A 14,924-nucleotide genomic window follows, 5' to 3' on the forward strand; every position below is an offset into this window, starting at 1 on the left:
TTCTCGCCCCCGCTGCGCCCTCTACCGTTGGCAGGCGAGCACTACAGACTTTGACCTCGGTCGGTAAGATTGTCGGTAAGACAGCATGATTTTGAGCTTCTACCGATAAGAATTGCCGGCAAAGCAGTGCGATTTTTACTGACGACCGATACAACTGTCGGTAAGGTTGCACGGTTTTGACCTCAAGTCGGTACGGCAGACTGTGACGTCATCGCGGAAAAGGGTTTGAGTCTGGGGAGAATGTCAGTAAGTGTCGGTAACAGGAAACTGCGTGTAGAACCCGCCTTGCTATGCTACTCCTGCAGATAAAACACGAAGGTATGCCTGCACGGTTTTTAAAATAGTTTTTAACCCTTGGTGAAAAAAAATGAGAAGTTTTAAACGAGTATATTTAAAAATAAAATTACATTCTCCGACGCATTACCAATTCAGATTTTATATAATATAATTCAACAGCTATGTTATACATGAATTATTATAAGATTCCAAGCTTCTCTTCGTACGTGCTTAAGTAGTTCCAACTTTCGAAGAGCCGTAAAATATGAAACTTGTAATTGTACCGTCTTCAGTTAACCAAACTCAGCGATATTACGATCACAAATGCAAGTAATACGAATTAAAAGCGCTAAATCAGAGGTGGAGGAGGTCATTCAATCGGTAATTGATAAAAATAGTATATTTTACAGTTGAAAAATTAAAATATACGTTTTTCTTCCGTACGGAAAGGAATTTTTTTTTGAAACAAGAAATTCACATTGTTTCCGTAAATATTATCGGCACATATTTGATCCACTTTTTAATCCAAGTATAATTATCGTAGTATAATTTATGAAAATTAAAATTGATTACAACCGCTTAGCAACAAGAGATGCGGACTTTTGTTTGTTGTCGCGTATTCGTTCGACGTATTTTTTCCCCTTGAATTCGTAATCCGCCAAAGAAACGGTGACGAGGGTGTCGAATCCGAGATTTTTGCAAATCTTATAAGAGTAAAGAGAGCTACAAATCAAGGAGCAAAGCTTAGGCGTTGCATCCTTGTTCGCGATGCTTTCGACACCGTGAATTTCAACAGGAGTTTTAACGTCTTTTCCAGCTTTCAACTGTTTTCCTAGTTCAATAGAAGCTGCCACAATCAATTCGCCGATTCGCCGTCGCCGATGCGAAATTGCGGTGCCTAAAAACATAACTTCCAATAAAGTGTCAACGTTGTAGTGCTCGAACAAGTTCAGCCTCGAGTCGACGTCCACCATGAAGTCCATCAGTTCTCGAGACGAGTCGCATTTGCAGTTTTCCGCAAAGATTTCAAAGAATCCTTTAACACCGGGAACCGCAAGCGTCTGAAAAGAAGCGCAATGAATAATCGTAACACTGCTACCTGCACTCCAAAGTTTGTTAAACTTTCCTTTTCAACACCCGTTAAGGGGTTAAACCTAGTCAAGAGGCCGACAAAATAGCGAATTTCCAAGGATTTTTCACGAAGAAACTTTTCAACTTATAAATATAGAAATTTATATACATATTGGGGTAGCATTGAACTTCGTTCTGATATCTTTTGTTTGTAAAAATAATGATTTTTAAAACCGCTATAGAGCCTCTAAAAAAAGGCGTCTTACGTTGAGCAAGATATCACCTGACTGGATCATTCGAAATTAAAAAACAAAAAAGATTCGGTTAATACAAGGTATAATCTGGTCTTTGATCGAAGGAATAAGCAAGATATTAATTTTTAACAATACGGTGGATTCTCAGAAAAAAAAATTCGATTTTCCATAAAAATATTCGCCTTGGTTTGTTTATAAAATGGAAAATATTTATCGGCGAGAAAAAACCTTTGATCAGGAACTGAAAGATATACTTATAAAGCTTGTGTAAAAATTTCATACCGATCAGTTAAGCCGTTTTCAAGTCTCGCTCACCGACTTTCAAAGCATAGTTTTGAGAAAAGCGCTTTCAAAGTTTCAAAAGCACTTTCAAACGCTCCGGGGCGTTTTTGCAAAAGCGCGTAACTTGTAGAATATTTGTCGGATCGTCGTGAAATTTTTTGTGTATATACTCGAATCGTACCCAACGAAAATGAAGTAAAAAAAAAATCTTTCAAATAAAAACGGATAACCGGTTCGACAAGTTTTCAGACCAAATGACGACGACCGAATATCGTCGCTCCTTACGATTATAAAAGGACTCACCTGAATCTTATTAAATGAAACTCCGACTACTCGTCCTGTGCAGACTTCAACTGCTACAACGCTAACTCCGTCCTTAGCACTGAGTCTGCACAATTCTATAAGCTCGTCCGCAGCTCCGGGTTCGGAAAGCAGATCGACGCCTTGGCAGATAGACTCGTCCTTGAAGAAGGAGTCCCTTAGCATCTGGAGAGCATCTTCGAGTGTCTCGGTGGTCAATGACTCGAATTCGACTTCGCCATCCTCGGTCGAACCCCATAGCCGATAAGATGGCATTCTCTTTCGGTTGCTGAGAAGAAAAATCTGTTGCGAGTTTTCGTTCTAGTAAAATTTTTCGCATTTATGGTCTTTTATTAGAAAGGTAAAGCTTCTGAAATATATGATCAATGTCATTCCGGGGTATGAGAAATTGTATAACCACGGAAAGTTCAACGGAAAATCGCATTTCCTTGCATTTCAAAGAGAAGCTTGAAAGCTTTTCCTTGTTCTTTTTTTTTTTTGTTTTTGTTTTTTGTTTTTTGTGCTCTCTCTCTCGCAGTCTATCGTCGTACTAAAGTAAATAGTCTTGCAGGTAAATGGACTCTCTGGGACTTCATGGAAACTCTTTCCTCTAAAACTACGAGATTTTACACAGACACGAGTGAACTGGAGAACATTTCTTGACCTTTATTGTTATCTTGCAATTTTTCAATTTGCCGAAACTACGAAACTCCGCCATACTGTGCGACGTGGGGTAAAAATTCATACAAACCACCGTGACATTTTTCTCAAATATGAATTTTAATTTTTCGAAACTGATCACGAGACGACGGAATTAGCGACGTTAATACGGATAATTATTACAACATTTCGATTGTATCTTGTAATTTATTTTCCCTGCGTACAAGTTCTCTTTCGAAACAAAACACCAATGAACGAATATAAAGCGATCTTATCTAAAGAGAAAAAAAAAAAACAAACAAACCTCATTATGATCACTGTAGTTACGAGTCTGAGACGAAGAATAAAACGACGAGTGAAAACTTTCCAACCGCGTTACAGTGTATTCGACGTAGAAGTGTTATATAACAAAACACGACGTCTTCTTCAAAGTATCAGATGTACACAATTTTGCACTGATGTTTTACCATTAGCAAAAACCGTTTATTGTAATTACTACTCAATAACCGGTACAACAAAATTTTCTAGTATGAGAAGACCATAATTTTAAATCAATTAATCAGAAGTATCGGCAATTCCACGGTATGTGATTGAAACTGCACAGCTCTTGAGTCAACCTGCCAACGAAATTCTCCAGAATGACTCCGGGCTCGGTTCGTATCACTTGATAAACTTGCAGTGAGGCAAGAGTGGTGGGAGTGAGGCGTCTCGTGTGTATATCGTACCGAAAGTAAATACCTACGTATGTTATCACATTTTGACATTATGAATGACCTTCGGTTCCCCGACTGGAACACAGCTGTGTTCGTTGCACAAGTTAAATTTGGTTCAAGTTCGAACCATGATTGTGAGTGCAAGGCGTCTGTTGGATCTCGGTCGTTTACGATAAAACAAAAACAACAGCAACGGCAACGAAGTTCTGGTAAAAGATATGCAAAAACGGTATTTGGCGAAAAGCTGTGAATGAATTTGATACAGTAGAACCTCGATTATCCGAACCATGACTTGATTTATCCGATAAAAAAAATACATGGTGCTAAAATGGTGCTAACATACATTGTTGCTCGTTAAAAAACGTCGAGCAACCGATTTAAATTTACGTTGTATAATATTGTTATACCTCGAGATAAAAATTGCTTTACGGTTATCCGAACTTTTGATCATCCGAACTAGACTCGGTCCCAATTAGATCGGATAATCCAGGTTCTACTGTACATCATCAGTTATATTATATATCTACAGTGTGTCACGCGAGAAAGTGTTTCTTCGGTTCAATGAACTCACAATGAGCTTGTGCTTGTGATTCGTCGTGACGTTATCTCGTCACCACAGTTCGTTATTTGAGACGTCCGTTATAATACATTCAAGCGTAATGTATTCCGAGTTTACAACTCGATTTGTTACATCACTATCGCGTGTATGGATCGATATTGTCGCGTGTTGTACGTTTCCAAGTACACGAAATTACACCTCGTTTTCTTAATTATTAATCCTTATATATCGTTCGTTATCCTAGCTGTGTAAAGCGTGTGTGTTTATCACAATTCAAATTTTCTTCCCTTCAATTAACGTAACGTCAAGATGCTACCAAGACTGTAAACTATAGACGAACGAAATTCTCATCGCTCGTGACGCTTTCCGTCCAATTATCATCATACAGTCGAACCCGCAAACACTGGTACAAAATTTTTATACAAAATTGTGTAAACTTATTTCTCAGTGAAGATTTTTACACAGACATAAAATACTGATTTATAATTAACACTGTTGAATCTAATCGTGATACTTGCACGCATTACCGATGTCCGAGTTTCAAATCTTTTCATTTTAAGATCAACCCTCCATCGGTCACGTGGCTTTTACTAACCTCTTTTTTCCCCACTATTGACTTTTCAAAAATTTACAAAAAATTTAGGTAATCAGATTCAAGCGCCTACTTGGTATTCCAATAGTTTTCATTACGGGATTTTCAATTAGTTAATCAGTAGAAATAGTTGAACAATTGAAAATTCTCGACACACCGCCGCGATAAGTGTGAAACTCAAGGTGGACGGTTTCATCCGTGATAATGACATTGCTCATTTGTACCGAATGAAATATATCGTGATTGCAGCATCGTAAATATGATTCATTTTTATTCCGACTGATTTCTCCTTCCACTCTTATCAATAACCACGACGACGGAAAGTTGTGAGGCTTCTACTGTACACGTTAGCCTAAACACATCGTGTATCTGGAGCAAATCGGTGTTGTACTCATTCTGAGGCGGCAGGTTGCGGAAGGCTCTGCTCTTTAAAAATAGCCGTTAGCCGGTTGTGACCACCGCAATGGAATTAGCGTCTATATAAATCTCCAAGGACGTGAAACGCTGATATTTTACTTTTATTTTTCTTTTTTTTTTCTACCGTTCGGTTACACGTTGAAAACCGGAATGCCATGCAGCGGTTGGAACTCGATACAAAATTTCTAACCAAATTTAAAGGAGTCACTTTACGATGTTGCTGACGTTTTTATTACCATGTCACTGTGACGTTATCACAGCAAGCCTGCAAGTTTCGTTAGGTACGTAATTATAATTGTTACGGTTGATATTTTATCATGATGTCATTCTCCCAGCGGGAATTTCCAAGTGATGATTCATTGGTCGGAAATTGAAGTTGGTTAATACGACACCTTTGTTTACGTACATCTGAATTACGTGGTTGTTTTTAAAGAAAAATTTCACCCTTACAAATGTCAGGTGCCTTGACTTGACTTGGGTTAGGAGCAAAGTGTTTTTGAATCCGTGTAAAAATGATTTTGAAAACTTGCAGTTTTTAATGAGACTTACCAATGTTCACCGCGTAGACCAAGGTGAATAAACAATAGCAGATTGTGCATCAAGGAAGCAAAGTACGTCTTTTTACGCTGAGCGTGTTTGCAATATGAGCCGTAGGCGAGCGCGTGCGCGAACCGAAGACGAATATTGCAAATACGCGAGGCGATAAAGACTTTGCCTCGATGGTGCACACGATACTTTATATCACAAAAATATGGTTTATAAGTTTTCTTTTACAGCGGAGTTCGAAATAGGGCAGAAAAAAAAAAATAAAAAAAATACGTGTAAACATACTTGCTTTAGATGAAATAAGTTTGTAATTTACATTTTATACGACAAATATGATACTATATTTTGAGTATATGTACTTTAATATTTCGTGAGTTGTCTTCTAAACGTTAAAGTTTGGCTGAAAATTGTTTATTTAAATTTCGAATCAAGTTCCTCGTGTTCATACGTAATGGCGTCATTATCATTTGAATGTAGAGCAATCGCATTGACCCAAATATATCAGTGACTCCATCTGTTCAAAGAACCGAATTCCGAGTACCAAGAAGGAATGAATTGTCTTTTAAGCGGGGATGCAAAATAAACGAGGGTATTCAAAGATTTAGTATTATGATTATTTCTTTCTCATACAATCCGAAATGAAAGATTCGGAAAATCGTTTTTGACACAATGGGTATTTTTCGCTTAAAAATCTAGGCCTTGTTTCATATTTATATTAAAATTAAGCAAATTATGCGTGGTCGATTTCCAAGGCCATGACGGAAACAACGCTGTCTCCGTCAACGTCGCGAAACACGGGCTCGCCCTCGTCGTTCTTAAACGCGTCCGACAAATCGAAATCGAACAGATTAACCATTCCAATTTTTTCGGCGACCTTCCTCGAGTAGATCGAAGAATAATAGCCGAACACAACACGGAGTCCCGGAATGCATTTGGCAATCGTTAGTGCAGTCTCGGACAAATCTTTGGCGAGTCCCTTCCGGCGATGATCCTGATGAACCGCGATTGCGAAGAATTCCATAACGGCTTCGGCATCCGGATACCTTTGGTGCATACCCGTTTCTTCGTCCATCTTTGCCAAGTAGCTGTAGTAATCTTTGACGAACTTGGATTTGAACGTGTAAGACTTGAAGAGCTCCGCCGTTCCTGCACCGTTCCGTTCATCCTCACCCTCTCGCCGACTCAGAATAGTCAAAATAACGCCAACGATTTCCTCGGTCCCATTTTGAACGGCAATCAGACAAGGTGATCGCTCGTAAACAGCGGTGACAAGGTTGTCGTCGTCTTCCTGAGCGCGTTCAGCCTCCTCCTCCGCCTCCTCCTCGTCCGGGTTCGTCTGGCAGCCCGCTTTTAACATTCTCCCAATTTTTTCATCCTCGTGATAATTTTCACTCATAAACTTCAGTACATCGGGTAGTCGGCTCTGTTTGGCCAGTTCGATTCTGTAACCCGACGCCGTTGTCGGATACGGTTTTAGGTATTCCATGGTCATCGCCATCCCTTGATATTACTCGGCCACGATTTTCCACTTCGTGAGCTTTTCAAAACCAATCAAATCTCACGGGTGCAGTAGAACACGGCTCCGTATGTAAGCAAGCTTAACACACTCGATAATGAGTGAAATGATTTTTCGCAAAACTACTGCCTTTGTCACCAGCCAAATCTGCGTGAATTGATTACAAAAATTGACGATAAGATAAGAGACCTTCGTGGATTACAGAATTGTATACGTAACTGAATTTTGGAGATGGATTCGGGCTTATGCATCACTCACCTCTCAACGTTATGTAATACTGTACAAGATCGCTGCAGCGGTTAGGTTCGGAAATGGTCATTCAAGACGCTCTTACGGTGGTCAAATTCCGGACTAAATTGAGCCTGTTGGAACTGAAAGTGTACAGACTTTGCAATGCGGCATCTGGTATGGTGAAAGTAAATCAAATCCTGATAATCCAAATAGTACAAGTAAGCATATTATATTAATCGAGCTATGGATCGTTTTAGATTGGGATGAGAGAGCTAACGTAACCTTCGTCATCGTTTAGTTTGATGACTTTGTTTACGACTCGGATGAGGGTCGATGATTGGATATTAACGACGATATGAATTATAACTTAATGTCCACCGATTTTGTATTGCTTTTTGAAATTTTCTTACATTAAAAGTTTCACGTCAGTCATGAGGTTTGAGAGTATTTAACTGTGAGTCCTTCTTTATATCTGTCTCAAAATTAATATTTCATTGTTATCCTAAATGATATTTTTATTAATGGTAAAACATATTTATACTTTTTCTGACGAGAGCCCCCCTCAGGGCCGAAATGTCAATTTCTGACTTCCTTTCATTTCGATCTCCACCCCGAGAACTCTACACACGTAAATCAAATTACCCCAAAAAGAACCTCTGGTGCAAAAACACTGATCTCTATATTGTCTGTACGAACCGGATGACGTTTTTTTCTGGATTTTCATTACTGTACGAGTTATTTTGTTTTCTATTCATACTTCATTATCATTTGTAATTGTATAATTTTATGGTTAATCTGACCCCAGTGTGGCAACAGTGTTAGAGATGTGGAAACAGAGGCTCAAGTTTCGATCATGCTTTTATTGTGAATTAACAGACATTTACTTGGCAGTAGTACGTGATTTGAATCTTTATTGATAAAGGATGAGAACACATTTTTAATGTATTTGGTGAAAGGTTTTTGCGCCAGAGATGCTTTTTGAGGGGATATCGCTATTTTTTTTTACTTTATGTGTTACTCGTTCTGATGTATAAACTACTTTTCGTAGACCTTGACAACTTCAAAATGCAGAGAATTGTATTGGAACAAAATCATAGCTATTTTAAAACAGTTTCAGCGCAAGATCTATGATGGTTCGAAGGTGCTATAGATCGTTAAGCCAAGTTTACCCGATTACATGAGCATAAACTCAGACTTCGAAAGACTACTAACTCTGCGTTTAGCATCATCGAGTGCTCCACAGTTCATCAAACCAATTTAAAAATTAGCAAGATATACTTTGTTAGTTCTAATTGATCCACCTGACTATGTTCGATACAGTGAGCACTCAGTGCTGCACATTTCGCTTTACATATTTCGAGCCTATTTGCAGAGTTCTAAGCTACCCAAGTTTCCGTAATTATTCAAATACTCACCGTGGAATCCCGATATCAACACCGAATTAAATTTGTGATCAGAGTTTGTCAACGGAACTCCAAGTAAATCTCGTTTCTGAATTCAGGCACTGTGAAATAAAACATTCTGCCATCAAACGTCACATAGCACAAGACTTGATCGTTGAAAGATCAACGACATCAAGAGTAAACATGTAAGAATTATTTTCGATCTCGTCAACTTTTACTTCGATGTGACCAAGATTTAATTGCATGAAAATCAACGGCCCTTAAGACGGCCATTGACTTTTTTCGAACCCCAAACTTCAGGGCATTTCTCATTACCGCGCCACTTTTGAACTTGGAAATAAACGCGGAACGAATGTTGTCGATTGTCGAATAGACCCAATGAAATTTCCATGAGCTAGCAAGCAAAAATAGACCTAGTAAGCCTAAGGTTACGCAGCCGGCGCAAGTATAACCAGGAACTGTTGAAAAACACTGTTCCGTAGTCATTATTATGGCGTTAGTTACGGAAAATTTTTAAATGTAGCCAATACTTTTTTTATTGATATTTTAAACGCGTAGAAGCATATTATAGATCCAAGAGCACAGCGTACAAGTAAAATTTGTTTCTGTGTTCAACGATGTATAACAGAGATACTATTGATGTTTGAAGTTCGTGACTGTGTTTTTTGTATCATTAAATTTTCGTTGGTTGAAACAGTCAATGATGACAAGATGCAATTCATGTAATGATGCTTTTATTACGACGTTTACGTATCGGCATTAGCGTATCACGCATTAGTTGAAGGACACAGGTTCAATTTTGAAAACGTAATAATATTAGACAAAGAGATTAAGTGGCATAAAAGAATTGTAAAAGAAATGATACACGCATCAACAAATGATACTGTAAACAAAAGAACAGATATCGATAATCTAAGTCACCTTTACGTAGACATTTTATAATATCGCAAAACACATATGTGTTAAAGGTCATGCGAACAAAGTGCCAGTATAACAACAATCATATAGGCAAATGTACGACATTATATCATTGTTATTATAACTAACATTAAGCAGGTCAAAATGACATACGGATAGTCAATTCCTTCTGTAACACCATGTAAGCAACAACTGTTGAGCTAAGGAATGTCTAGAAATGTGGGTGTATGATATTTTATTATCTTATGACAGCATAATAACTAAAACTAATAACGGCATTTATGTATACAAATTTTAATTGAAAGTTTTTATTGTAAAATATTTCTAATTTAAATTAGTTAATTTTGTAATTTTCTCTATAATATTTTTTTAAGAAACCTGATGATGGCAGGCGGGGTCCTGCCGAAACGTCGTAATAAAAGCATCATTCCATGAATTGCATCTTGTCATCATTGGCTGTTTCAACCAACGAAAATTTAATCAGAGATACTATTGTAGATACGAATAAAATGAGTTCTATGTTTTTTATAGAAAATTTGATAAGCTTTAATTTTTATAATAACATTTATCGCAATCGGATCGACGATTACCGAGATATGATGAAAAAACGAGTGGGGGCCAAAAATTTCGAACTATTCATCTTTCGTTGTTCTATTTTGACATGTTTGAAATTTCGATATATCGACCATTCGCAATACTGACCCTTCCAAGTTTTGATCTCCACCCGAAAAATCTGGATTGAAACGACTTTTTTCAAGATGACGGATCAAACCCTAGAGATGGAGGTCAGGATTTTTACTATCTTCAAAAGTACGCCAAAATAAAGGTCTCCACCAATTTATAATTTTTTACCGGTTAATTTTGCTATTCGCCTCATTTTGCCTAATAGGTTTATGTCGGATCGGGTTTTTGGCAATCCCAGAATGGCCTGAAAAGCCGGAATCTTCGGGAAACTTGGAATCTTCGTAAGACCGAAAATCTTTGAGAAACCCGAATCGTAGATAACCCAACTTACCTAATATTTGTGATATCGGAAAGATACTTAATAGTCAATAATAGTAGTAAATAATGAGACATTAATATTTCCAGTAAAAGATGTATCGTCTTTCATCATATTGACATAACTATCGTTATCTATATAAATTATACGTACACACTGTGACGATGTATTTAACTACCAAAATTTTACAAAAAAATTGTTCAGGTAAGTATTATGTAAACGGCGACTTCTTAGGTTACATATACATACTTATTACTAACACGTAATTATTCCCGTCTGCCGTTACTTGTTATTGCCGGCACTGCACTGGGCGTACAATAATAATCATGCCATACGAAAATATAATACATGATATATTTTCCTCAACCCAACCCGAACCGACCCGCAGAATTCTCGTAGCCATGTTACGTTCCAAGCTCGATTTACAAACCTTGTAGTGTTTAGGTTCACGAACTTCGATGACCTGGTCGTGTGGATTCCTTGTTCAGCTTGTCTCAATTTAGAACCATGTTTTTGTGGATCGTGCCAATTATCACTGCGCGAGATTGAAATAATTCGTTTTACAGAACACTTTAATTTAAAATACGCATCTACTAACAATGAGATGTTCTTTGAATTGATTTTCGAAGTTTGGTTTTACAATATTGTTCGATGGTTCTAAGTGTGAGCGTTTTGTAATCTAGAATGATCTGGATTGCTCGTTATTTTGAAGTTCGTTCCGAATGGTTGAAAGTCTTGATTTGTTCTGTGGTCTTTGGTGTCTAAAGTGATTCTCTCTTGCATTAGTTTGGTTTTAAAGTGGGAGTTTTGAAGAGACTCTTAATTAGTCTTTATCTACGTCAGTGCAACACGATTAGTTTTAAAAGAAACCGAACGGTGCAGTGCTGACCAGATATAAGTTAGTTGCAAGAATGCTTTTCTGAGGTCTGAGAATGATACTTTGTGAACATGCAAGACCATTGCACACTTAGGTGGTAACTGAATTTTCTAAGACCCCAAAGTTTTTTCCAATCATTCTTCATTTTACTTTCACAAACAACCCTGATTCAAGCACGCTGACTTTAAAATTCTACTTTAAAGCCGGTTCTGGGGTCAACTGAAGCTAATAGTAAATAATAAATATAATATAAAATAATAAAAATGTAGTTCTAGTTACAAAATGAAGATTAGTTTTGTAGCCGTTACCAGAAAGTCTAAGTTACTCACTATTCTTTCTCACTACGATCACTGTTAATATATTTTTTTTGTAACCGTTGTGAAATTTAATACTTGTGCAGCAATAAATTGATGTTAAAGCTTTATTTAACTAAAAAAGTAGAGTAAACCGAACAAACTGATTTTTCGTAGCAATTACCGGAAAAGGATCGACGATAGCGCAAAATGGTTACGTGTACGTCGTTTTTCGTAATTCCGACAATATTCTAATAGTTTTTTTTCCGATTCATCAAGTTGCATCAAACATCTCAATAATCTATGTTCCTATCCAACTGCAATACTGTCTGATTGTGAAGGACGTCACATTACGTGATCCACGACCAGTACACCCGAGAGCTATACCGGATCTTTTTCTTACATTGTTATGTATAATCTACCTAAAGTACCCGTTTTATTGGAATTGGAATTTGATGATGCCATTAACTGAGCCCATCAGCCACTTTCATTGCATTCATTAGTCCCGTAATTTTGAATATATTTGCGCTATTTGTACAGTTGAAGTATATCAACATCACCTGTTCCATGTTTACCATGACCAACATCACGTCTTGTTCTGCTTGTTCCGTGTTTACGCAATATCAAATCTATGATATCTGCAATATTGAAGCCAATGTATTCAGCGATCCATTCCGTGCCAGTATATGTATTGTTAATTTATATATCTGTAGGCATTGCTGATGTACCTACAATTTTCATCGCACAATTAAGAAACCTTATGCACTTTACTCGTTTTTATTGATTACTTCGTTCGTGACAAAACTTTTCTCTGATCAATCTAATAAATCTAATATTGTACTATAATCATTGTTTTTAATTATTCTTACATACGTTTTATTCCGTGAGTGTGTGTGTGTGTGTGAATTATTATACGTATTGCAATGAGATCCGACGATGATCCGTTATAAAATTCTGCTTCATCCACCGAGCAGGGGCGCCGTTTCGCTGAGAACAAAAAGTAAAAAAATATGTAGACAGCAAGTTCAATTAACGGGTTTGCTACATCTGGAAGCTTGCGTCACTGTGCTTGAAAACTATTGCTAATTCAGTGAAAATTGTTGCTAAACTTCAATAGCTAAAATTCTTGCCATCTCTATATTAACACTAAAATTTGTTGGTCCGGCGAATTATTTTTCAATGTGTAGGAATCCCACGCTGAGGCTAATTGATGTGTTACTATAGAGTTGCTTTTTAACGAACCACTGTTTTTGTCATGTGAGTCAGGTAACTGAAATATAAAACTGGAGTTGTGTATAATAAGGGCCAACGTCAGGAAAAATCAATTCTGTCACCGACACTTTCGCGTATAACACGTCCAATTACAAGCATGCACCCTGATCGAAGCTAGCCAGCCATACAATCAGTACCTTCAGAATACGTATCAATTATCATCGAACGATTTCATCATCTTGGCTGTTCGTTCAACAGATGCTTGACAAAGAGGACTTCATATAAATAAATTGCAGTCTCACTCAATACATAGTTGAGACACGCATTTGTTTAAAAAAAACTTTGTCTTGTTCTATGCATGTATGGTGGTGACAAAACGATCTGTAAGATCAAAAACCTCACAGGATTGCTATCCATAGTAGACGGGTAATATGCGTTTAATATAATGGGCAAACCACTATAAATTTATTATAAACTATAAATTCTCGGGCTTTCTTTTTGTTGTAACTATTTTTAATTTCACTTTTCAGTACTATTTTTATTTCAGGTGGCCACAACCCATATACCTCTCTTTAAACAACCTCTTCAACTCATTCATCCCCACCTTTCAGACCCGTAACAATACACACTATTTTCACTTCTTTACATTAAATAAACGTGCTACAATGCAAGGTGTAATTATTTTGCTCCACCTTCGTTTGATGCAAAATTGCACGTAATAACTATCAGTATCGTTTGAAAACGGTCGTACGTATATAATGTCCTTTATGTTATGAACACTTAAAAATTGATCCAGTGACGGAAGAATTTAAAATATTTTTAACACACTAAATAATTTCGAATTGACAATAATTAAGATTTAGCATTTCGAAAATTGAGAAAACAAATTGTTTTTGTACGTCTATCCACATTATACATATCCACTTACCTCTTTGAAATTTTGGCCAAGATCCAGAGAATTACTTTCACTTTTACCATATCTGTATTAACGTTCTTGCCGTAACGCGAAAAATGTTTCAGAATTTCGTGGATATTCTGAAATCTTGAGTCATTGTATTTTATCAATCGATAATCCTGTAGTTGTTCAAAAAGTGACGATGGTATATTACCAGCGTCTGCCACTCAATAACTGATGGTTATGAAGAACTTCTTCTTACCTGCGTGGCCAGTCACTTGGTTAATAACACATAAAACTGCTAATATCTCCAAATCTGTCCAGATCCAACAAACTGTTGCGAAAAATAATCCAGGGTTAACAGTTCTTATATGCGAATGACGCCGCGCCGTGCAGAATCGGATCGCCGCTGCATGTTTCGATAGACGGTTGGGACCAGAGCCGAGCAAGTGTCGGCTGTGCTTACGGATTGCTGTCGCCCGCAGCGTCAGGCGTAAATTTGAATACCACAAACCTGAAGCCTATTTACCCGCCGAGTAATGGTCACCAAAATTTGTCCAGAAGTAACCGTTTTCGAATTCTTCCATCACACACAAATGAAAGACATCACGGTTTCTCGATTTTTTGGAACCAACTGAAAAATTCAGGCTGATGAAAATGTATTTCGAAATAATTCTAACCTTTAAAAATAATGTCTTAAGTTGACATTTTTTAACGCGCGCGTTCATTTTACGTCAATTTTCTGACACAAATCGACGCTACGTGATTTCGTTATTCGGATCTAACGCAATAACCTAATGAAATCACTCAGCGTCGTGTTGTGTCAGAAAATTGACGTTAAAAGAAGCGCCCAATGTGACCGACAAAGTTGACTATCATAACATAGCACTATTTGTGTACTTCGAAGAA

General features: G+C 37.3%; 2 protein-coding genes and 1 long non-coding RNA gene across 7 annotated transcripts; 1 reads left to right on the forward strand and 2 right to left on the reverse strand.

Annotated features, from left to right (window-relative positions):
- Positions 1-372: 372 nt before the first annotated feature.
- Positions 373-5,812, reverse strand: LOC124216577 (arylalkylamine N-acetyltransferase-like 2). Of its 3 annotated transcripts, none has more exons than XM_046621224.2 (3): positions 5,674-5,812; positions 2,187-2,472; positions 373-1,337 (listed from the first exon to the last, which is right to left on the reverse strand). In XM_046621224.2, exons 1-3 carry the CDS (start codon positions 5,721-5,723, stop codon positions 846-848), a joined length of 828 nt encoding a protein of 275 aa, XP_046477180.1. In that variant the 5' UTR covers positions 5,724-5,812; the 3' UTR covers positions 373-845. The 3 variants fall into 3 exon arrangements, with proteins under 3 accessions (XP_046477180.1, XP_046477184.1, XP_046477181.1); XM_046621228.2 differs by lacking the exon at positions 5,674-5,812 and adding an exon at positions 3,148-3,658 and having other exon boundaries at positions 2,187-2,486; XM_046621225.2 differs by lacking the exon at positions 5,674-5,812 and adding an exon at positions 3,148-3,607.
- Positions 5,281-7,822, forward strand: LOC124216579 (uncharacterized). The gene is made up of 3 exons (XR_006882639.2): positions 5,281-5,405; positions 7,391-7,591; positions 7,675-7,822. It is a non-coding gene; the product is annotated as an uncharacterized lncRNA (long non-coding RNA).
- LOC124216578 (arylalkylamine N-acetyltransferase 1) lies at positions 5,941-11,560 on the reverse strand. Of its 3 annotated transcripts, none has more exons than XM_046621229.2 (4): positions 11,169-11,560; positions 8,833-8,921; positions 7,445-7,548; positions 5,941-7,333 (listed from the first exon to the last, which is right to left on the reverse strand). In XM_046621229.2, exon 4 carries the CDS (start codon positions 7,166-7,168, stop codon positions 6,401-6,403), a length of 768 nt encoding a protein of 255 aa, XP_046477185.1. In that variant the 5' UTR covers positions 7,169-7,333; positions 7,445-7,548; positions 8,833-8,921; positions 11,169-11,560; the 3' UTR covers positions 5,941-6,400. The 3 variants fall into 3 exon arrangements, with proteins under 3 accessions (XP_046477185.1, XP_068991171.1, XP_068991172.1); XM_069135070.1 differs by having other exon boundaries at positions 7,445-7,557; XM_069135071.1 differs by lacking the exon at positions 11,169-11,560 and adding an exon at positions 10,988-11,016 and having other exon boundaries at positions 7,445-7,557.
- Positions 11,561-14,924: the final 3,364 nt, after the last annotated feature.

Source organism: Neodiprion pinetum, chromosome 4, assembly GCF_021155775.2.
Source record: "Neodiprion pinetum isolate iyNeoPine1 chromosome 4, iyNeoPine1.2, whole genome shotgun sequence".
Classification (NCBI taxonomy): domain Eukaryota; kingdom Metazoa; phylum Arthropoda; class Insecta; order Hymenoptera; family Diprionidae; genus Neodiprion; species Neodiprion pinetum.